Source organism: Oncorhynchus kisutch, unplaced genomic scaffold, assembly GCF_002021735.2.
Source record: "Oncorhynchus kisutch isolate 150728-3 unplaced genomic scaffold, Okis_V2 Okis06b-Okis10b_hom, whole genome shotgun sequence".
NCBI lineage: Eukaryota > Metazoa > Chordata > Actinopteri > Salmoniformes > Salmonidae > Oncorhynchus > Oncorhynchus kisutch.
In genome coordinates, this window is record NW_022261983.1 from 14,090,435 (window position 1) to 14,115,039 (window position 24,605).

The 24,605-nt window shown below is 46.5% G+C and overlaps 1 protein-coding gene across 6 annotated transcripts in view; it reads left to right on the top strand.

Annotated features, from left to right (window-relative positions):
• Positions 1-249: 249 nt before the first annotated feature.
• LOC109877134 (putative oxidoreductase GLYR1) overlaps positions 250-24,605 on the top strand; it is a 28,367-nt gene continuing 4,011 nt past the window's right edge. The window contains exons 1-15 of one of the 6 annotated variants that reach the window (XM_031814127.1): positions 250-347; positions 938-974; positions 1,104-1,183; positions 1,271-1,418; positions 3,015-3,125; positions 4,445-4,540; positions 9,477-9,530; positions 13,806-13,856; positions 18,493-18,566; positions 20,173-20,293; positions 20,517-20,627; positions 20,978-21,079; positions 21,859-22,021; positions 22,154-22,333; positions 23,391-23,515. In XM_031814127.1, the coding sequence (XP_031669987.1) occupies positions 310-347; positions 938-974; positions 1,104-1,183; positions 1,271-1,418; positions 3,015-3,125; positions 4,445-4,540; positions 9,477-9,530; positions 13,806-13,856; positions 18,493-18,566; positions 20,173-20,293; positions 20,517-20,627; positions 20,978-21,079; positions 21,859-22,021; positions 22,154-22,333; positions 23,391-23,515 (1,491 nt within the window). In that variant the 5' untranslated portion in view covers positions 250-309. The remainder of the gene's footprint in view (positions 348-937; positions 975-1,103; positions 1,184-1,270; positions 1,419-3,014; positions 3,126-4,444; positions 4,541-9,476; positions 9,531-13,805; positions 13,857-18,492; positions 18,567-20,172; positions 20,294-20,516; positions 20,628-20,977; positions 21,080-21,858; positions 22,022-22,153; positions 22,334-23,390; positions 23,516-24,605) is intronic. The other 5 variants (XM_031814129.1, XM_031814130.1, XM_031814131.1 and 2 more) reach the window with 5 other exon arrangements.

Sequence of the window (24,605 nt, forward strand, 5' to 3'; positions counted from 1 at the left end):
CAATTTGTCCCTTTCACGAGGTTGGAGTAATAGCATGTTCAACTACTTAAGACATTGGCTCCAATCTAGGTTGTGCCTTTAGATGTTGAGAACATTAACAACTAAGGACGAATTTTTCACTTCTCTCATTGACTTGTTATACCCCAAACCCCGACCTAGTATGTTTGTTCTTTTTCGTTAGCTTTCCCGGAAGTCTCGCGATGCTGTACCTCTGGACGTAGAAACTCTGTGGTTTGGGGTGACGCATGTGTTTTCTGGTGGGTGTGTTCTTTCGCGGTGTTCAGTGCGACGTTTCAGTAAAGTTCTAAGATGGCGACGGTGCATCTGAGAATCGGGGACCTAGTTTGGTGAGATATGCATTTTTAACTTACTTTAATCGTCTTATTCCATTCGAATTTCATCGTTTACATTGAATCCGTGTCGTGTCAACTCAAATCGCGCTTTTTCGTTACATTTGATCAGGTAGATGTGACAAAATATTCGTTTACTAACGGTAGTTGTCGATCGAACTCAAAACAAATACGTTACTGCCTGTTTAGCCCGAGTCAGCATAGCCATTCGCTAGCCAGTAAACTACTTAGCTTTGCCGCACCCAGAGAAGTGAAACCGGACGCAACTGTATGTAAATATTGCTCAATCCATATTCTAGCTATATTTATACACTGGTTAGTTTAGCTATCTCTACATGTTTACTGATGACATCTGAAAAGTGTGTACTGTGATGTTTGAGAAACAACATCATTCTTAAATTAGCCAGTTTAGCTAGCTAACTAGATATTAATCTGGGGACTGTGCCACCCGGGACATCTTGTTCGAAGCCAATGTTTACTGCGACGACGAATACAAGGGGTCGTGGAATTTATATTCTGAAAATCTAAACGTTATCTCGATAATGCAACGTTTAATCATCAATCAAATGGCAATGTTTTTGTTTTAGGGGAAAGCTCGGGCGCTATCCTCCGTGGCCAGGCAAGGTAAGATCTGTCGAATTCAAGCTAGCGACATCTGAACCCCATGGTCGTTTTGACTAAGAATGGTATTGTATGCTAAACTGACTAGCTACACGTAAGTGATATTGTGATTAACTTTCTTTGTCTTTCCAGGTCGTCAGTCCTCCAAAGGACCTGAAAAAGCCAAGAGGGAAAAAATGCCATTTTGTCAAATTCTTTGGAACTGAAGACCAGTAAGTAAACAAACCAACTACATCACTTATCCCTAATATCCATATCTAGCTTGCTTCCATCACTTATCCAGTTGTGTGTGTGTGCAGTGCCTGGATAAAGGTGGAGCAGCTGAAGCCATACCACCCCCACAAAGAGGAGATGATCAAGATCAACAAGGGCAAGCGTTTCCAACAAGCTGTGGATGCAGTGGAAGACTTCCTGAAGAAGAAAGAGAAACAGGGGGGGAAAGAACAGGTGAGGTAGTTGTACCCCCCAGACAGGCAGAAAGAACAGGTGAGGTTGTTGTACCCCCCAGACAGGCAGAAAGAACAGGTGAGGTAGTTGTACCCCCCCAGACAGGCAGAAAGAACAGGTGAGGTAGTTGTACCCCCCCAGACAGGCAGAAAGAACAGGTGAGGTAGTTGTACCCCCCCAGACAGGCAGAAAGGAGCCAGAAAAGTCATTTCTAGACCGTTTTCTTCCGTTTCATACCTAGTGAACAGGACTGTTAGTTCAAAAGCCACGGGTAAAGAACAGGTGAGGAGGGTGTAATGTTGTAGTCAACAGGTGATGTCACCTGGATAACCCAGACACACTTTAGTCATTTAGAAGACACTCTTATCCAGAGCAACTAGGGTTAAGTGCCTTGCTCAAGGGCACATTGACAGTTCTTTTTCACCTATTAGGCTCTGGGATTCGAACCGGTGACCTTTTTGTTACTGGCCTTAACCGCTCTTAACCGCTAGGCTACCTGCCGCTTTCCGTAACCTCCCTCCCTCAGCGTGAAATGTCTTTACTTGTGTTGCTGGATTGCTAGCTTTTCTGTGATGCAGCAGGAAAGACCGTTTCAGGAGGGAGGTTACGTGAGTTTTTGAGGCAGACGTCCAGGGTTCTCGTCTCGGTGGAAGCGGGGGGAAGTGGTATGGATTCTAGTCTCGGTGGAAGCTGGAGGAAGTGGTATGGGTGCTAGTCTCGGTGGAAGCTGGAGAAAGTGGTATGTGTTCTAGTCTCGGTGGAAGCTGGAGGAAATGGTATGGATTCTAGTCTCGGTGGAAGCTGGAGGAAGTGGTATGGGTTCTAGTCTCGGTGGAAGCTGGAGGAAGTGGTATGGGTTCTAGTCTCGGTGGAAGCTGGAGGAAGTGGTATGGCTAAGCAAGCGATGTGATGTCTGTCAAATTGCCACCAAGACAGATGGGTTTGGCCAACCACCAAAAAATTGACCTCTGTTCAACACTCTTAACTGTTCATCTAAATGAGTTCAACAACAGTTGGACTATGTCACTGTAATACTGAAGTGGAGAAGTAGGGAGACTCACATGCCTTGTCTATACATTCATAGGTTAGTTAGACCAGGGCTTTCCAATGTATGGCTCTGTTATTCCCACAGAGCTCTGAGGGGTTAATGTATGGCTCTGTTATTCCCACAGAGCTCTGAGGGGTTAATGTATGGCTCTGTTATTCCCACAGAGCTCTGAGGGGTTAATGTATGGCTCTGTTATTCCCACAGAGCTCTGAGGGGTTAATGTATGGCTCTGTTATTCCCACAGAGCTCTGAGGGGAAGGGGTTAATGTATGACTCTGTTATTTCCACAGAGCTCTGGGGGGTTAATGTATGGCTCTGTTATTCCCACAGAGCTCTGAGGGGTTAATGTATGGCTCTGTTATTCCCACAGAGCTCTGAGGGGTTAATGTATGGCTCTGTTATTCCCACAGAGCTCTGAGGGGAAATGGTTAATGTATGGCTCTGTTATTCCCACAGAGCTCTGAGGGGAAATGGTTAATGTATGGCTCTGTTATTCCCACAGAGCTCTGAGGGGAAGGGGTTAATGTATGACTCTGTTATTTCCACAGAGCTCTGAGGGGAAAGGAGACTCTAAAGGAAAGAAGACACCAACTAAACCTTTGAAGATCCTAGAGGAAGATGATGAAGACCTCAGTGCCCTGAAAGACCCCTCTGAGAAGGTTAGTAGTGGACACTCAGAAGTGCACCTAGTGTGGTGGACACTCAGACATACAGAAGCTGATATAATTTAAAAAGGGCCAATTGTCCAACACCTGCTGTGGTATCAGGTTACAGCTAGGTGTTGGTCCCACTCCCCTTTCAGTATCCTCAGATTGGCATGAACTCACACAGAGACCACTGAAGATCTCACTGATATACATCCCTAGTAGGTTCTCCAGTCTATCTCTACAGGGTGACTGTGTACCCACAGCCAGGTAAATACATCAGACATCTCACTAGATATAGGCTCTCTGATCAGCCCTAGTGGGTTCTCCAGTCTGACTGTGAACCCACATTCTCTCTCTCTCCCTGGTAGATGTATAGACTGTCTAGTCTACTCCACACCGCAATAGGTGAAGTCTATCTACTGTAGTGACTGAACCCACAGGGTAGTATGTGTCTCTCCCTGGAAGCCTTGAGTGATGTCACAGGTGAAGCTTAATCATGGACAAAAAAATACATTTTCAATGTAGATTCTCTGTTGAGCTTGGTTTGTAGTCCCAGCACTAGACTAAACCCTGAGTCTGGGAACCATCAAAACCAAAACAAATCCCTGTCAGACCTGACACTCCACATTATCATAGTGTATCTAGTCTTTAAAGTGACTCCAAGGGTAATGTATCTACCCGACAGACCTGACACTCCACATGAGATGTATAGGACAGTTATTCTAGTTTATCTAGTGTCAACACAGTGACTGTAGTCAACGTCACACCTGTCTAGATGTAAAGGTAATGTAGTCTACAGTGTGACTGAGTGAACCACCAGGGTAATGTCTCCCTGAAGACCAGCCTTACACTGCACATCTATCGTTGCTTCTATAGATGAACTACCAGGCTAATGTCTCCCTGAAGACCAGCCTTACACTGCACATCTATCGTTGCTTCTATAGATGAACTACCAGGCTAATGTCTCCCTGAAGACCAGCCTTACACTGCACATCTATCGTTGCTTCTATAGATGAACTACCAGGGTAATGTCTCCCTGAAGACCAGCCTTACACTGCACATCTATCGTTGCTTCTATAGATGAACTACCAGGGTAATGTCTCCCTGAAGACCAGCCTTACACTGCACATCTATCGTTGCTTCTATAGATGAACTACCAGGGTAATGTCTCCCTGAAGACCAGCCTTACACTGCACATCTATCGTTGCTTCCATAGATGAACTACCAGGGAGTAGAGTCAATCTGATCCACCCCACTCCCCAGTATTAGGCATGTAGTGTCTGTCGTCTTTAAAGTGACTACCAGGGTAATGTGTGTCTCTCTCCCCGAAGGACCTAACTGACTCTGACCCAGAGCCGTCCAGTGTTGAGCGACTAGGGGGCCTGGGAACTACTGGACCTGTCTCAGGATTCAAATGGGAGAGCAGTGTAGGTGGAACCCGTCTCACAGCCCGACTGCCTTAACTTCCCCCCTTCTCTCCCACTCCCTTTGCCTTCGCACGCTACAGAACGCAGGGGTTACTGACTGACCACTGGACCTGGGGAGGTAGAGGATGCAGGGTTTTGTCCCAGCCCTGCACTACGGTCTGATTTAGCTTGGTTATCTGAGATCTGTATGTGCTTTATCAAGAGGGAATATTTTTAGCCCAGGACTAGACTTAGTCTGTGTTGGGGGAACCCCCCCCCCCCAGTAAAGTGGTTTGACTTGATGTTTACCAGGATTTGCTTAAAAGCACATACAAATGGGAACTTTCTAATCCAGTTTTAGTGCTGAGCTGGAACAAAAGCCTGCACCCTCTGGTTACTCATCCAGGACCAGGGGTTGGTGACCACTGTGGTAGAGAGATGCTGAGTGGGAGTTCCTCTCCAACATGACTAGTCAGAAGGAAACAATGTGATGAGGCGTCATGCTTTGTAATCCCAGTCATTCTGACGTGGCAGAAGAAAAGCCAGAGTTTCATATTGGAGCTAAATACTTGATTTTTATGATATATAAGTAAACGTTTCTGCTTAAAAACATCAAGCATTTTAAAGAAAACAGGAACAAGTCATTTTTTTTGTGGCTTTTGCTGTACAGAAACATTTGCTCCATCCAGAAACAAAAATACCGCATATGATTATAATAGATTTTTACACCATATTAGAGATGGGAGTCAGTGACAAAGTTAACAGCAATATCACCTGGACTTCAGCAACGACGGAGTATGAATCGTGACGCTGAACTTCTCTGATATTTTCCGCAAGTCAAACATCTTGCATCACGCTCGATCTGCGGTTCATCCTGCTGCTCGTGGCAACGTCACATCGCCGAGGCTCAGTTTAGTCTGGTCCCTGTCATGTTGAAACGCGTTACCAGGCATCCAACCATATCTGATCCTCTGTGCAGCGTAGGCCTGTGTAGAATGTATTTCTGGTGCAGTACCTCTATGGATGTCCCAAATGCCAGCCTAATTCCTGTATAGGGTATTACTATTGACCAGGGCCCATAGGACTCATGTTAAAAGAAGTGCACTATATAGCCTAGGGAATATGATGCAACCTCAATTAGGCCAGGGAGTCTCTTGAGAGAATACTACTAGTTTAGCAAATACTGCTACTACTGCTTCTACAACTACTGCTACTTCTGCTACTACTAATACTACTGCTACTTCTGCTACTACTACTACTCCTACTAATACTGCTGCCACTACTGCTGCCACTACTGCTGCCGCTACTGCTGCCGCTACTGCTACTACTACTGCTACTACTACTACTGCTGCCGCTACTGCTACTACCACCACTACTACTACTGCTGCTACTACTATTATTACTACTGCTGCTACTACTATTATTACTACTCCGACTACTACTACTGCTACTACTGCTACTACTACTACTGCCACTACTACTACTACTACTGCCACTACTACTACTGCTGCCACTACTACTACTGCTGCCACTACTACTACTGCTGCCACTACTACTACTGCTGCCACTACTACTACTGCTGCTACTACTACTGCTACTACTACTCCTACTGCTACTACTACTACTGCCACTACTACTACTGCTACTACTACTACTGCCGCTACTACCGCTGCTGCTGCTACTACTAATACTACTACTATAGCTACTACTACTACTATAGCTACTACTATAGCTACTACTACTGCTGCTGCTGCTACTACTAATACTACTACTATAGCTACTACTACTACTATAGCTACTACTACTACTATAGCTACTGCTACTACTACTACTATAGCTACTACTATAGCTACTACTACTGCTGCTGCTGCTACTACTAATACTACTACTATAGCTACTACTACTACTATAGCTACTACTACTACTATAGCTACTACTACTACTATAGCTACTACTACTACTATAGCTACTACTACTACTATAGCTACTACTACTTCTATAGCTACTACTACTGCTGCTGCTGCTACTACTAATACTACTACTATAGCTACTACTACTACTATAGCTACTACTACTACTACTATAGCTACTACTACTACTACTATAGCTACTACTACTACTGCTGCTGCTACTACTAATACTACTACTATAGCTACTACTACTACTATAGCTACTACTACTACTATAGCTACTACTACTACTATAGCTACTACTACTAATATAGCTACTACTGCTACTATAGCTACTACTACTAATATAGCTACTACTACTACTACTATAGCTACTACTACTACTACTATAGCTACTACTACTACTACTATAGCTACTACTACTACTACTATAGCTACTACTACTGCTACTATAGCTACTACTACTAATATAGCTACTACTACTACTATAGCTACTACTACTATAGCTACTACTACTAATATAGCTACTACTGCTACTATAGCTACTACTACTATAGCTACTACTACTATAGCTACTACTACTAATATAGCTACTACTACTACTATAGCTACTACTACTAATATAGCTACTACTGCTACTACATGGAGCAAAAATATAAACTCAACATGTAAAGTGTTGGTCCCATGTTTCATGAGCTGAAATAAAAGATCCCAGAAATGCTCGGCAGCCCCCTTCTGTGAGCTCGTGTGGCCTACCAGGTCGCAGCTGAGAGCTCGTGTGGCCTACCAGGTCGCAGCTGAGCTGTTAATGCTCCTAGACATTTCCACTTCACAATAACAGCATTTACAGTTGTCCAGGGCAACTCTAGCAGGTCAGAAATATGACAAACTGGCTTGTTGGAAAGGTGGCATCCTATGACGGTGCCACATTGAAAGTGACTGAGCTCTTCAGTAAGGCCATTCTACTGCCAATGTTAGCCTATGGAGATTGCATGGCTGTGTGCTCGATTTTTATACACCTGCCAGCAACGGGTGTGGCTGAAATAGCCGACTCCACTCATTTGAAGGGGTGTCCACATACTTTTGTGTGTATTTATCAAGAAGCTGATTACACAGCATGATCGTTACACAGCTGAACCTTGTGCTGGGGACTATAAAAGGCCACTCTAAAATGTGCAGTTTTGTCACATAACACAATGCCACAGATGTCTCCACGTTTTGAGGGAGCATGCAATTGGCATGCTGACTGCAGGAATGTCCACCAGAGCTGTTGCCAGAGAATTAAATGTTAATTTCTCGACCATAGATAATTTGGCAGTACGTCCAACCCGCCTCACCACTGCAGACCACGTGTATGGCGTCGTGTGGGCGAGTGGTTTGGTGATGTCAGCGTTGTGCACTGTGACCCATGGTGGGATGGGCAGCCATAAGCTATGGACAACGGACGCAATTTTCTCGATGGCAATTTGAATGCACAGACATACCGTGACATTGTCCTGCCATTCATCCGCCGCCATCACCTCATGTTTCAGGAAAATGTTGGTCACACCAGATACTGACTGGTTTTCTGATCCACGCCCTTACATTTTTTAAATTACGGTATCTGACCAATAGATGTATATCTGTATTCCCAGTCATGTGGAATCCATAGATTAGGGCCTAATTAATACATTTATTTAAATTGACTGATTTCCTTATGAACTATAACTCAGTAAAATCTTTGAAATTGTTTCATGTTAGAGAATACGGGTAGTGGTGGGAGGTTAGAGAATACTGGGTAGTGGTGGGAGGTTAGAGAATACCGGGTAGTGGTGGGAGGTTAGAGAATACCGGGTAGTGGTGGGAGGTTAGAGAATACCGGGTAGTGGTGGGAGGTTAGAGAATACTGGGTAGTGGTGGGAGGTTAGAGAATACTGGGTAGTGGTGGGAGGTTAGAGAATACTGGGTAGTGGTGGGAGGTTAGAGAATACTGGGTAGTGGTGGGAGGTTAGAGAATACTGGGTAGTGGTGGGAGGTTAGAGAATACTGGGTAGTGGTGGGAGGTTAGAGAATACTGGGTAGTGGTGGGAGGTTAGAGAATACTGGGTAGTGGTGGGAGGTTAGAGAATACTGGGTAGTGGTGGGAGGTTAGAGAATACTGGGTAGTGGTGGGAGGTTAGAGAATACTGGGTAGTGGTGGGAGGTTAGAGAATACTGGGTAGTGGTGGGAGGTTAGAGAATACGGGTAGTGGTGGGAGGTTAGAGAATACCGGGTAGTGGTGGGAGGTTAGAGAATACCGGGTAGTGGTGGGAGGTTAGAGAATACTGGGTAGTGGTGGGAGGTTAGAGAATACTGGGTAGTGGTGGGAGGTTAGAGAATACTGGGTAGTGGTGGGAGGTTAGAGAATACTGGGTAGTGGTGGGAGGTTAGAGAATACTGGGTAGTGGTGGGAGGTTAGAGAATACTGGGTAGTGGTGGGAGGTTAGAGAATACTGGGTAGTGGTGGGAGGTTAGAGAATACCGGGTAGTGGTGGGAGGTTAGAGAATACCGGGTAGTGGTGGGAGGTTGGAGGATACCGGGTAGTGGTGGGAGGTTAGAGAATACGGGTAGTGGTTGGAGGTTGGAGAATACCGGGTAGTGGTGGGAGGTTAGAGAATACCGGGTAGTGGTGGGAGGTTAGAGAATACCGGGTAGTGGTGGGAGGTTAGAGAATTAGTGATGATTCGTTGACCAGTTGAATCAGGTGTGCATGTCCAGGGTTACAATAACAATGTGTTCTGTTGGTGGTACTGGAGGACCAGGGTTGGTGGTACTGGAGGACCAGGGTTGGTGGTACTGGAGGACCAGGGTTGGGGGTACTGGGGGACCAGGGTTGGGGGTACTGGAGAACCAGGGTTGGGGGATACTGGAGGACCAGGGTTGGGAAACACTGGTTTAGACAATACTGCTAGTGGTTTAGACAATACTGCTAGTAGTACTACCAGTTTAGAGAATACTGAAGTCTCTTCCATTGTAGCCAGTACAGGATGATCCCCATTTCAACAGTTGAACTCTCTTCCATTGTAGCCAGTACGGGATGATCCCCATTTCCACCACTTTCTGCTCAGCCAGACTGAGAAGGTAAGAGGGAAAGTTTGCTGAGCGTCTGTTCAACATTTTAACTTGGTTTGGGAGGGGTGCTGGTTGGTTTTGCAGCTGTTGCACTGTGACTGCACACTGTTGGGGGTTCTAAGGGCTCAGGGGGTGAGGTTCCCCCTAGGTACAGATCTAGAATCAGCTTTCCCTCCTCTAATCTGACCCAAGATCAGCGTCTACGGGCAACTTCACCCTACTCTGTTAGGTGGGAGAATAACATAGGAGTGTGTATGAGCTTCATAGGAATAACGTCTGCGTTCCAATTGTGTATCCTTCTCTTGAAGACTCTTACGCTCCCCATCGTGGATTTCAGAATGGTGGAAACTGACTTCGTCCAGCCGGTGCTTAGCCGGCGCTGGGCCGGTGCTTAGCCGGCGCTGGGCCGGTGCTTAGCCGGCGCTGGGCCGGTGCTTAGCCGGCGCTGGGCCGGTGCTTAGCCGGCGCTGGGCCGGTGCTTAGCCGGCGCTGGGCCGGTGCTTAGCCGGCGCTGGGCCGGTGCTTAGCCGGCGCTGGGCCGGTGCTTAGCCGGCGCTGGGCCGGCGCTTAGCCGGTGCTTGGCCGGCGCATAGCCGGTGCTGGTCCGGCACTTCGCCGGCGCTGGTCCGGTGCTTTTAAACCCACCATGGGGAGTGTGCAAGTGCACACTTCAGGAGAAGGGTAGAGAATCAGGAAGCAGACAGTTTGGATAACTTATTCTTTTTTTTTGGCTTGTTAACTGTTTTCTCAATTGATCATTAATTAACCCTTTCTTCCCCTACCTGTTTCTGTGTGGTGTAGTTCAGTTTTATTAGGTAGTTGAATTCAATGTCAATGTTTATCTGTACACTACTGTGGCGATTCCTTTTATATTTCACTGGTACTTCCATGGGGCACCGTTTTTAATGAAAGAAATGAATTAGATGGTTTATTTAGTCTGGAAGCACGTGAAATGTATTGTTTGTAGAGCTCCCTTCCCTCCCTTCACTCTATCCTGCTGCTTTTGCATGGATTTCTCTCTGAATCTTTCCTGCATCCCAGATGACACCCCATTCCCTGTATAGTGCACTACTTTTGACCAGAATCCAAAACCCTATTCCCTATATAGTTCACTACTTTTGACCAGAGTCCAAAACCCTATTCCCTATATAGTTCACTACTTTTGACCAGAGTCCAAAACCCTATTCCCTATATAGTTCACTACTTCCTCAGGCAACACTATGCACTCTGAACCTCACCCTCCTCAGGCAACACTATGCACTCTGAACCTCCCCCTCCTCAGGCAACACTATGCACTCTGAACCTCCCCCTCCTCAGGCAACACTATGCACTCTGAATCTCCCCCTCCTTAGACAACACTATGCACTCTGAATCTCCCCCTCCTCGGGCAACACTATGCACTCTGAATCTCCCCCTCCTCGGGCAACACTATGCACTCTGAATCTCCCCCTCCTCAGGCAACACTACGCACTCTGAATCTCCCCCTCCTCGGGCAACACTACGCACTCTGAATCTCCCCCTCCTCGGGCAACACTATGCACTCTGAATCTCCCCCTCCTCAGGCAACACTAAGCACTCTGAATCTCCCCCTCCTCGGGCAACACTACGCACTCTGAATCTCCCCCTCCTCGGGCAACACTATGCACTCTGAATCTCCCCCTCCTCAGGCAACACTATGCACTCTGAATCTCCCCCTCCTCGGGCAACACTATGCACTCTGAATCTCCCCCTCCTCAGGCAACACTATGCACTCTGAGTTCCATAATGCCTTGCCTTATTTTGGACACATGTCAGTGGCCACAGCCCTGAAAGTGTAACTGTTAAACTGTAGCACCGCGTGGTCAGTCTGATAACTCCAGTAGTTACAGTTGTAACTGGTGTTCCCTGCATGTTACAGAGTTATCTAATCACACACCAGAAACTACTAGTACAACACAAACCTCCAACGTCTAGTCACACACCAGAAACTACTAGTACACCAGAAACCTCCAACGTCTAGTCACACACCAGAGACTACTAGTACAGCACAAACCTCCAACGTCTAGTCACACACCAGAAACTGCTAGTACACCACAAACCTCCAACGTCTAGTCACACACCAGAAACTACTAGTACAACACAAACCTCCAACGTCTAGCCACACACCAGAAACTACCAGTACACCAGAAACTACTAGTACATCAGAAACTACTAGTACAGCACAAACCTCCAACGTCTAGCCACACACCAGAAACTACCAGTACACCAGAAACTACTAGTACACCAGAAACTACTAGTACAACACAAACCTCCAACGTCTAATCACACACCAGAAACTACTAGTACAGCATGAACCTCCAACGTCTAGTCACACACCAGAAACTACTAGTACAACACAAACCTCCAACGTCTAGTCACACACCAGAAACTACTAGTACAACACAAACCTCCAACGTCTAGTCACACACCAGAAACTACTAGTACACCAGAAACCTCCAACGTCTAGTCACACACCAGAGACTACTAGTACAGCACAAACCTCCAACGTCTAGTCACACACCAGAAACTACTAGTACAACACAAACCTCCAACGTCTAGTCACACACCAGAAACTACTAGTACACCACAAACCTCCAACGTCTAGTCACACACCAGAAACTACTAGTACAACACAAACCTCCAACGTCTAGCCACACACCAGAAACTACCAGTACACCAGAAACTACTAGTACACCAGAAACTACTAGTACAGCACAAACCTCCAACGTCTAGTCACACACCAGAAACTACTAGTACACCAGAAACTACTAGTACAACACAAACCTCCAACGTCTAATCACACATCAGAAACTACTAGTACAGCACGAACCTCCAACGTCTAGTCACACACCAGAAACTACTAGTACAACACAAACCTCCAACGTCTAGTCACACACCAGAAACTACTAGTACAATACAAACCTCCAACGTCTAGTCACACACCAGAAACTACTAGTACAACACAAACCTCCAACGTCTAGTCACACACCAGAAACTACCAGTACACCAGAAACTACTAGTACACCAGAAACCTCCAACGTCTAGTCACACACCAGAAACTACCAGTACACCAGAAACTACTAGTACACCAGAAACCTCCAACGTCTAGTCACACACCAGAAACTACTAGTACAGCAGAAACTACTAGTACACCAGAAACTACTAGTACACCAGAAACTACTAGTACACCAGAAACTACTAGTACAGCACAAACCTCCGTCTAGTCACACACCAGAAACTACTAGTACACCAGAAACTACTAGTACACCAGAAACTACTAGTACACCAGAAACTACTAGTACAGCACAAACCTCCATCTAGTCACACACCAGAAACTACTAGTACACCAGAAACTACTAGTACACCAGAAACTACTAGTACACCAGAAACTACTAGTACAACACAAACCTCCAACGTCTAGTCACACACCAGAAACTACCAGTACACCAGAAACTACTAGTACACCAGAAACTACTAGTACAGCACAAACCTCAGTCTAGTCGGGCGTCAGACATACGGAACAAACTGAATATACTTTCCAATGACTGAAACCAAATAGAAACGTGATAATGGACCTACATTCATACAGTTTATTGACTGTCCTTGTTGCTAATAATCATTTGAAATAAAAGCTAGACTGTCAGGAAGCATCAAATTCCCCCAAAAATGATGGATAGAGGACTATTTTGACAGAGGATCATTTCTACATTTTCATTGCGGCCCTCCGGAACTGGTGGGAGATTGAATGCGGCCCCTGGGAAAAGTGGGTTTGACACCTCCGCTCTAGTCACACACACACACACACACACACACACACACACACACACACACACACACACACAGACTATGTGTATTGTCTGAGGGAGATTCAGAGTGAATTTACACAAACTCAAGAAGACGCTCCATAACACAGCTTCGGTGGAAAGTTAGCAACTCTGTGTATAAAACAATTTAAAAATATATATTTTAAAAATATAAATCCCCCTCTCGTTTTCTACTTTCCTCCTAGAATTGGATGAATCAACTCGAAAACTGAATTTGTGAAATCACACCGTCCTCGTCTGTGTTACCAAAGCAGTGAGTGAATGGCTATGTTTGGCCAAAGCCCCGTCTGGGCCCTGGTCACCAGTAGTGCACTATAAAGGGAACACAGTGCTGTTTTGGGATGCATTCAGTGTGCTGGTTTTAGGTGGATGTTAGCATTAGCACCACTGTTTGTGTGTAAACTAATGTTTGTCCGTTGAACCTTTTCTCTCCCCTCCTCAGCCTGCCTCGTCTATGGAGCCGATCAGTAAACGCCTGAAGATCGTTGAGGAGGTGAGCAAGCAGTCTGTCTCAAACGGCTCCTGTAATTAGGGCCCTGGGTTCTTTTCCGCCATCGGATTGAGGCACTGCTTGAACAGGTGGAGGTGTATGTTATGTACAGCTGGAGGTGTATGTTATGTAGAGGTACAGCTGGAGGTGTATGTTATGTAGGGGGGTACAGCTGGAGGTGTATGTTATGTAGGGGGGTACAGCTGGAGGTGTATGTTATGTAGGGGGGTACAGCTGGAGGTGTATGTTATGTAGGGGTACAGCTGGAGGTGTATGTTATGTAGGGGTACAGATGGAGGTGTATGTTATGTAGGGGTACAGCTGGAGGTGTATGTTATGTAGAGGGGTACAGCTGGAGGTGTATGTTATGTAGGGGGGTACAGCTGGAGGTGTATGTTATGTAGAGGTACAGCTGGAGGTGTATGTTATGTAGAGGTACAGCTGGAGGTGTATGTTATGTAGAGGTACAGCTGGAGGTGTATGTTATGTAGGGGGGTACAGCTGGAGGTGTATGTTATGTAGAGGTACAGCTGGGAGGTGTATGTTATGTAGGGGGGTACAGCTGGAGGTGTATGTTATGTAGGGGGGTACAGCTGGGAGGTGTATGTTATGTAGAGGGGTACAGCTGGAGGTGTATGTTATGTAGAGGTACAGCTGGAGGTGTATGTTATGTAGAGGTACAGCTGGGAGGTGTATGTTATGTAGGGGGGTACAGCTGGAGGTGTATGTTATGTAGAGGTACAGCTGGAGGTGTATGTTATGTAGGGGGGTACAGCTGGAGGTGTATGTTATGTAGAGGTACAGCTGGAGGTGTATGTTATGTAGGGGGGTACAGCTGGAGGCGTATGTTATGTAGGGGGGTACAGCTGGAGGTGTATGTTATGTACAGCTGGAGGTGTATGTTATGTACAGCTGGAGGTGTATGTTATGTACAGCTGGAGGTGTATGTTATGTAGAGGGGTACAGCTGGAGGTGTATGTTATGTAGAGGTACAGCTGGAGGTGTATGTTATGTACAGCTGGAGGTGTATGTTATGTACAGCTGGAGGTGTATGTTATGTAGAGGTACAGCTGGAGGTGTATGTTATGTAGGGGGGTACAGCTGGAGGCGTATGTTATGTAGAGGTACAGCTGGAGGTGTATGTTATGTAGAGGTACAGCTGGAGGTGTATGTTATGTAGAGGTACAGCTGGAGGTGTATGTTATGTAGAGGTACAGCTGGAGGTGTATGTTATGTAGGGGGGTACAGCTGGAGGTGTATGTTATGTACAGCTGGAGGTGTATGTTATGTAGAGGGGTACAGCTGGAGGTGTATGTTATGTAGAGGTACAGCTGGGAGGTGTATGTTATGTAGGGGGGTACAGCTGGAGGTGTATGTTATGTAGAGGTACAGCTGGAGGTGTATGTTATGTAGGGGGGTACAGCTGGAGGTGTATGTTATGTAGGGGGGTACAGCTGGAGGTGTATGTTATGTAGAGGTACAGCTGGAGGTGTATGTTATGTAGAGGTACAGCTGGAGGTGTATGTTATGTAGAGGTACAGCTGGAGGTGTATGTTATGTACAGCTGGAGGTGTATGTTATGTAGAGGGGTACAGCTGGATGTGTATGTTATGTAGAGGTACAGCTGGAGGTGTATGTTATGTAGGGGGTACAGCTGGAGGTGTATGTTATGTAGGGGTACAGCTGGAGGTGTATGTTATGTAGAGGTACAGCTGGAGGTGTATGTTATGTAGGGGGGTACAGCTGGAGGTGTATGTTATGTAGAGGGGTACAGCTGGAGGTGTATGTTATGTAGAGGTACAGCTGGAGGTGTATGTTATGTAGGGGGGTACAGCTGGAGGTGTATGTTATGTAGAGGTACAGCTGGAGGTGTATGTTATGTAGGGGGGTACAGCTGGAGGCGTATGTTATGTAGGGGGGTACAGCTGGAGGTGTATGTTATGTAGAGGTACAGCTGGAGGTGTATGTTATGTAGAGGTACAGCTGGAGGTGTATGTTATGTAGAGGTACAGCTGGAGGTGTATGTTATGTAGGGGGGTACAGCTGGAGGCGTATGTTATGTAGGGGGGTACAGCTGGAGGTGTATGTTATGTAGAGGTACAGCTGGAGGTGTATGTTATGTAGAGGTACAGCTGGGCGTGTATGTTATGTAGGGGGGTACAGCTGGAGGTGTATGTTATGTAGGGGTACAGCTGGACGTGTATGTTATGTAGGGGGGTACAGCTGGGAGGTGTATGTTATGTAGAGGTACAGCTGGAGGTGTATGTTATGTAGGGGGGTACAGCTGGACGTGTATGTTATGTAGAGGTACAGCTGGGAGGTGTATGTTATGTAGAGGTACAGCTGGAGGTGTATGTTATGTAGGGGTACAGCTGGAGGTGTATGTTATGTAGAGGTACAGCTGGAGGTGTATGTTATGTAGGGGGGTACAGCTGGAGGTGTATGTTATGTAGGGGTACAGCTGGAGGTGTATGTTATGTAGGGGTACAGCTGGAGGTGTATGTTATGTAGGGGTACAGCTGGAGGTGTATGTTATGTAGAGGTACAGCTGGACGTGTATGTTATGTAGAGGTACAGCTGGACGTGTATGTTATGTAGGGGTACAGCTGGAGGTGTATGTTATGTACAGCTGGAGGTGTATGTTATGTAGGGGTACAGCTGGAGGTGTATGTTATGTAGAGGTACAGCTGGAGGTGTATGTTATGTAGAGGTACAGCTGGAGGTGTATGTTATGTAGAGGTACAGCTGGAGGTGTATGTTATGTAGAGGTACAGCTGGAGGTGTATGTTATGTAGAGGGGTACAGCTGGGCGTGTATGTTATGTAGGGGGGTACAGCTGGAGGTGTATGTTATGTAGAGGTACAGCTGGACGTGTATGTTATGTAGGGGGGTACAGCTGGAGGTGTATGTTATGTAGGGGGGTACAGCTGGAGGTGTATGTTATTTAGGGGGGTACAGCTGGAGGTGTATGTTATGTAGAGGTACAGCTGGACGTGTATGTTATGTAGGGGGGTACAGCTGGAGGTGTATGTTATGTAGGGGGGTACAGCTGGAGGTGTATGTTATTTAGGGGGGTACAGCTGGAGGTGTATGTTATGTAGGGGGGTACAGCTGGAGGTGTATGTTATTTAGGGGGGTACAGCTGGAGGTGTATGTTATTTAGGGGTACAGCTGGAGGTGTATGTTATGTAGGGGTACAGCTGGAGGTGTATGTTATGTAGAGGTACAGCTGGAGGTGTATGTTATGTAGGGGGGTACAGCTGGAGGTGTATGTTATGTAGGGGGGTACAGCTGGAGGTGTATGTTATGTAGAGGTACAGCTGGAGGTGAATGTTATGTAGGGGTACAGCTGGAGGTGTATGTTATGTAGGGGTACAGCTGGAGGTGTATGTTATGTAGGGGTACAGCTGGAGGTGTATGTTATGTAGGGGTACAGCTGGAGGTGTATGTTATTTAGGGGGGTACAGCTGGAGGTGTATGTTATGTAGGGGTACAGCTGGAGGTGTATGTTATGTAGGGGGGTACAGCTGGAGGTGTATGTTATGTAGGGGTACAGCTGGAGGTGTATGTTATGTAGAGGTACAGCTGGAGGTGTATGTTATGTAGAGGTACAGCTGGACGTGTATGTTATTTAGGGGGGTACAGCTGGAGGTGTATGTTATGTAGGGGGGTACAGCTGGAGGTGTATGTTATTTAGGGGGGTACAGCTGGAGGTGTATGTTATGTAGAGGTACAGCTGGAGGTGTATGTTATGTAGGGGGGTACAGCTGGAGGTGTATGTTATGTACAGCTGGAGGTGTATGTTATGTAGGGGGGTACAGCTGGAGGTGTATGTTATGTAGAGGGGTACAGCTGGAGGTGTATGTTATGTAGAGGGGTACAGCTGGAGGTGTATGTTATGTAGAGGTACAGCTGGAGGTGTATGTTATGTAGAGGGGTACAGCTGGAGGTGTATGTTATGTAGAGGTACAGCTGGAGGTGTATGTTATGTAGGGGGGTACAGCTGGAGGTGTATGTTATGTAGAGGTACAGCTGGAGGTGTATGTTATGTAGGGGGGGTACAGCTGGAGGTGTATGTTATGTAGGGGTACAGCTGGAGGTGTATGTTATGTAGGGGGGTACAGCTGAAGGTGTATGTTATGTAGAGGTACAGCTGGAGGTGTATGTTATGTAGAGGTACAGCTGGAGGTGTATGTTATGTAGAGGTACAGCTGGGAGGTGTATGTTATGTAGAGGTACAGCTGGAGGTGTATGTTATGTAGAGGTACAGCTGGAGGTGTATGTTATGTAGAGGTACAGCTGGACGTGTATGTTATGTAGGGGGGTACAGCTGGAGGTGTATGTTATGTAGAGGTACAGCTGGAGGTGTATGTTATGTAGGGGTACAGCTGGCCACTGCCAGTGTTGGTTTTCCGTGTGGGTTTCAGACGTGTGTGTATTTATCACACGAATGTCTGTCCTTGGAGCCCCGCGGTGCTTCCTACATGGCAAACTGAATGGCATTTATTTTCATACAGACAGCAAGTACTAGATCAGATATTAAGACCCAGTTGATACAGTATGTTTGTTCTCCTGTGTGGTCGGGAACTCTCGGTGCGCCTGTTAAAATGACGGTGGTGTTTTTGTTTGGTCTGTACAGGACACGAGGTCAACGTCTATCCAAGCTGCAGACAGCACTGCCATCAATGGCAGTATTACACCTACAGACAAACGGTAGGAGATACTGTAGTAATATATATATATATATATGAATGTAGCAGTATTACCCCTACAGACAAACGGTAGGAGATACTGTAGTAATATATATATATATATATATGAATGTAGCAGTATTACCCCTACAGACAAACGGTAGGAGATACTGTAGTAATATATATATATATATATATATATATGAATCTAGCAGTATTACTCCTACAGACAAACGGTAGGAGATACTGTAGTAATATATATATATGAATGTAGCAGTATTACTCCTACAGACAAACGGTAGGAGATACTGTAGTAATATATATAACTGTTATCTCCATGTCTCTCCTATATTCCATCAGTAGTACAGGCTGTTCACTCTGTGTGTATTAACAAGGAATGGAATAAAATAATGTTTTTCTCACGATGGTCTTCCAAGCCGTTGTGGCGTTGACGAAACGTCCCCTGGTCAACTCTGCTGCAGTGTAACTTGATGATGGAGTGCCACGTTGGTCACCTGCTGCACCCATATAGTGGACCAGGATCTGTATTTACACACTGTGGGGCCTCAGAGTTCCCTTTTACATTACCTGATCCTAGACCAGCTCTATGACTGAATACTGGTCCTTTTAGATTACATGGACAGGGGGACCTGATCCTAGACCAGCTCTATGACTGAATACTGGTCCTAATTGATTACATGGACAGGGGGACCTGATCCTAGACCAGCTCTATGACTGAATACTGGTCCTATTAGATTACATGGACAGGGGGACCTGATCCTAGACCAGCTCTATGACTGAATACTGGTCCTTTTAGATTACATGGACAGGGGGACCTGATCCTAGACCAGCTCTATGACTGAATACTGGTCCTAATTGATTACATGGACAGGGGGGACCTGATCCTAGACCAGCTCTATGACTGAATACTGGTCCTTTTTAGATTACATGGACAGGGGGACCTGATCCTAGACCAGCTCTATGACTGAATACTGGTCCTTTTTAGATTACATGGACAGGGGGACCTGATCCTAGACCAGCTCTATGACTGAATACTGGTCCTTTTTAGATTACATGGACAGGTGGGATCTGATCCTAGACCAGCTCTATGACTGAATACTGGTCCTATTAGATTACATGGACAGGGGGGACCTGATCCTAGACCAGCTCTATGACTGAATACTGGTCCTAATTGATTACATGGACAGGGGGGACCTGATCCTAGACCAGCTCTATGACTGAATACTGGTCCTATTAGATTACATGGACAGGGGGACCTGATCCTAGACCAGCTCTATGACTGAATACTGGTCCTAATTGATTACATGGACAGGGGGACCTGATCCTAGACCAGCTCTATGACTGAATACTGGTCCTAATTGATTACATGGACAGGGGGGACCTGATCCTAGACCAGCTCTATGACTGAATACTGGTCCTAATTGATTACATGGACAGGGGGGACCTGATCCTAGACCAGCTCTATGACTGAATACTGGTCCTAATTGATTACATGGACAGGGGGGACCTGATCCTAGACCAGCTCTATGACTGAATACTGGCCCCAGTGTTTTTTTTGTCCATCAGGATAAGGATTAAAAATGTAAACTTGTGTCTTTCCTTTACAGGATAGGGTTCCTGGGGCTGGGGCTTATGGGTAGCGGAATCGTGTCCAACCTGTTAAAGATGGGCCACGTCGTCACGGTGTGGAATCGCACAGTAGAAAAGGTACCACAAGACAACCAACATGTGAGAAAATACGATACAGAATTTACTCCTGTGATTCCGTCAAAACTATTATTATTTAAACCACAGTTATTTGGTACAGTATTTTATGCAAACATTTTTTTTAAAATTTATAATGTAAAGTAACAACGTTTTGGTTTGGTGCTGATTTTGACCAACGTCCTGTAGTGACATCACTTCCTGTGAGCTCACTTCCTGTCTTGTTCCTGTTGTCTTCCCGCTGCAGTGTGACCTGTTCATCCAGGAGGGGGCCAGGTTAGGGCGGACCCCAGCGGAGGTGGTCTCCATGTGTGACATCACCTTCTCCTGCGTCTCAGACCCCAAGGCTGCCAGGGATGTAAGTTACTAAGGAAACATCTCAACAGACGATGTTTGTAGTCAGGCCAGATTTCCAGGCAGGTGAGAGAGTGAGATGTTTGTAGTCAGGCCAGATTTCCAGGCAGGTGAGAGAGGGAGATGTTTGTAGTCAGGCCAGATTTCCAGGCAGGTGAGAGAGTGAGATGTTCTAAACAGACAGGCTGCCATGTTGTTGATGGTAGTGAGCTTGGTGTGATAAGTATTGTAATGCCTTTTAGTTCTGACTGCAGTGACTAATTTATCTCACAACGTATGACTGTTGTATAATATATCTCTCTCTCTCTTTCTCTTTCTCTCTCTCTCTCTTTCTCTCCTCTCTCTCTCTGCCAGTTGGTGCTGGGTCCCAGTGGAGTGCTCCAGGGCATCAGGCCAGGGAAATGTTACGTAGAGATGTCTACCGTGGATCCAGAGACCATCACAGAGCTCTCGCAGGTATACACACACAGAGCTCTCGCAGGTATACACACACACACAGAGCTCTCGCAGGTATACACACACACACAGAGCTCTCGCAGGTATACACACACACACAGAGAGCTCTCGCAGGTATACACACACAGAGCTCTCGCAGGTATACACACACACACACACAGAGCTCTCGCAGGTATACACACACACACACAGAGCTCTCGCAGGTATACACACACACACACAGAGCTCTCGCAGGTATACACACACACACAGAGCTCTCGCAGGTATACACACACACACACAGAGCTCTCGCAGGTATACACACACACACACAGAGCTCTCGCAGGTATACACACACACACAGAGAGCTCTCGCAGGTATACACACACACACAGAGAGCTCTCGCAGGTATACACACACACACACACAGAGCTCTCGCAGGTATACACACACACACACACAGAGCTCTCGCAGGTATACACACACACACACAGAGCTCTCGCAGGTATACACACACACACAGAGCTCTCGCAGGTATACACACACACACAGAGCTCTCGCAGGTATACACACACACACAGAGCTCTCGCAGGTATACACACACACACACAGAGCTCTCGCAGGTATACACACACACAGCTTGTGATTCCAGGTGTATGCTACTCCCACTGTCGCTAGGTCATCATCACTCTCCCATTGGGTACTGTCATTACATCATCAATCATCTTATCCTATGCTCTCTCATTGGCTCCTTTACTGCCACACCACTGTCTGATTGGCTCCTGTCTGACTGTCATTAGGTGATATCGTCGCGGGGCGGCCGCTTCCTGGAGGCTCCTGTGGCTGGGAGCCAGCAGGTATCTAACGAGGGCATGCTGGTCATCCTAGCGGCCGGAGACAGGACGGTCTATGAAGACTGCAGCTCCTGTTTCCAGGCCATGGGCAAGACCTCATTCTTCCTAGGTAGATGGTTTGAATTTTACGAGTGTCTTATCCCAGGGCTATCCAATTTCCTGTGTGTTATCAGGTGAAGCAGGCTAACGTGTGTGTTATCAGGTGAAGCAGGCTAACGTGTGTGTGTGTGTGTGTTATCAGGTGAGGTGGGTAACGCAGCGAGGATGATGCTGATCCTCAACATGGTACAGGGAAGCTTCATGGCAACCATCGCCGAGGGGCTGACCCTAGCCCAGGCCACAGGCCAATCACAGCATACCTTCCTGGACATCCTGTCTCAGGGTCAGATGGCCAGCACCTTCGTGGACCAAAAATGCCAGAGTGAGTCAGAGACTAAAGGCACTGCTGAGTCAGAGACTAAAGGCACTGCTGAGTCAGAGACTAAAGGCACTGCTGAGTCAGAGACTAAAGGCACTGCTGAGTCAGAGACTAAAGGCACTGCTGAGTCAGAGACTAAAGGCACTGCTGAGTCAGAGACTAAAGGCACTGCTGAGTCAGAGACTAAAGGCACTGCTGAGTCAGAGACTAAAGGCACTGCTGAGTCAGTCAGCAGAAAATACACTGTCTTCCAGATGGTACCCTATTCCCTATATAGTCCACTATATTAGATCAGAGCCCTATTCCCTATATAGCGACCTACTTTAGACCAGAGCCCTATTCCCTATATAGCGACCTACTTTAGACCAGAGCCCTATTCCCTATATAGTGCACTACTTTAGATCAGGGCCCTATTCCCTATATAGTGCCCTACTTTAGACCAGAGCCCTATTCCCTATATAGTTCACTACTGTTGACCAGAGCCCTATTCCCTATATAGTGCTCTACTTTAGACCAGAACCCTATTCCCTATATAGTGCACTACTGTTGACCAGAGCCCTATTCCCTATATAGTGCTCTACTTTAGACCAGAACCCTAGTCCCTATATAGTGCACTGCTTTAGACCAGGGGCAAATTGGAAACTCTGAGCATAGTGAATTCAACACTTGCACAAGCAATGTGCTAGAGGCTTCACTACAGATCCTGGTTTAATCCCGGGCTGTATCACAACCGGCCGTGATCGGGAGTCCCATAAGGTGGCGCACAATTGGCCCAGCGTCGTCCGGGTTCGGGGAGGGTTAGGCCGTTATTGAAAATAAGACTTTGTTCCTAACTGACTTGCCTAGTTAAAAACGTGTCCTGTTTGGGGCCAGTGTTACCCCTAAAAGATTCACTCGTTTTGTGAAAGATGTCCCAGTATTGACTATTACAGAAGTTCCCCTGATCGGTACATGTTGTAATACCTTCCTCGTCTATGATTTAAACTATTCAACATGGTTCATTTGTTTCATTACATCTCCACTGGTAATGAGGTCTCTTTCTCCCCCCGGATCTCTCCAGATATCCTACAGGGCAACTTCAAACCAGACTACTATTTGAAACACATTCAGAAGGATCTGAGGCTAGCCATCTCCATGGGAGACACAGCCAATCACCCGACTCCTATGGCTGCAGCAGCCAATGAGGTAAGACGTTGTTGGATTGACACACACACAAAATGGCTGCCAATGAGATTCCAAATGGCATTGGGGGTCGATCTTAGATGCTGATCAGACCGGACACACGAGCGTCGCAAGATACCTTTTGAAATCCATGTTATTCAATTATTGCACCCACACTGCTCGCGCGCGTCTACGATGCCAAGGGCTAACACTGAACCCAAACCGGCTGCGCCCGTGCGCCAGCGTTTGTATATCTAATTTGTCCCCCCACACCAAACGCGATCACGACATGCAGGTGAAAATATCAAAACAAACTCTGAACCAATGACGTTAATTTGGGGACAGGTCGAAAAGCATTAAACATGGATGCAATTTAGCTAGTTATCTTACTGTTGCTAGCTACTTTGTCCTATTTAGCTAGCTTGCTGTTACTAGCTAATTTGTCCTGGGGTATAAACATTGAGTTGTTATTTTACCTGAAATGCACAAGGTCCTCTACCCCGACAATTAATCCACACATAAAACGGCCAAGCGAATCGTTTCTAGTCATCTCTCCTCCTTCCAGGCTTTTTCATCTTTGAACTCTCGTTGTATTATCACGACAACCGGCAAGACAGTTCGTCTTTCAATCACCCACGTGGGTATAACCAATGAGGAGATGGGTACCTGCTTCTATAAACCAATGAGGAGATGGGTACCTGCTGGGTACCTGCTTCTATAAACCAATGAGGAGATGGGGGAGGCAGTCCTGCTTCTATAAACCAATGAGGAGATGGGGGAGGCAGTCCTGCGTCTATAAACCAATGAGGAGATGGGGGAGGCAGTCCTGCGTCTATAAACCAATGAGGAGATGGGGGAGGCAGTCCTGCGTCTATAAACCAATGAGGAGATGGGGGAGTCAGTCCTGCGTCTATAAACCAATGAGGAGATGGGGGAGGCAGTCCTGCGTCTATAAACCAATGAGGAGATGGGGGAGGCAGTCCTGCGTCTATAAACCAATGAGGAGATGGGGGAGGCAGCCCTGCGTCTATAAACCAATGAGGAGATGGGGGAGGCAGTCCTGCGTCTATAAACCAATAAGGAGATGGGGGAGGCAGCCCTGCGTCTATAAACC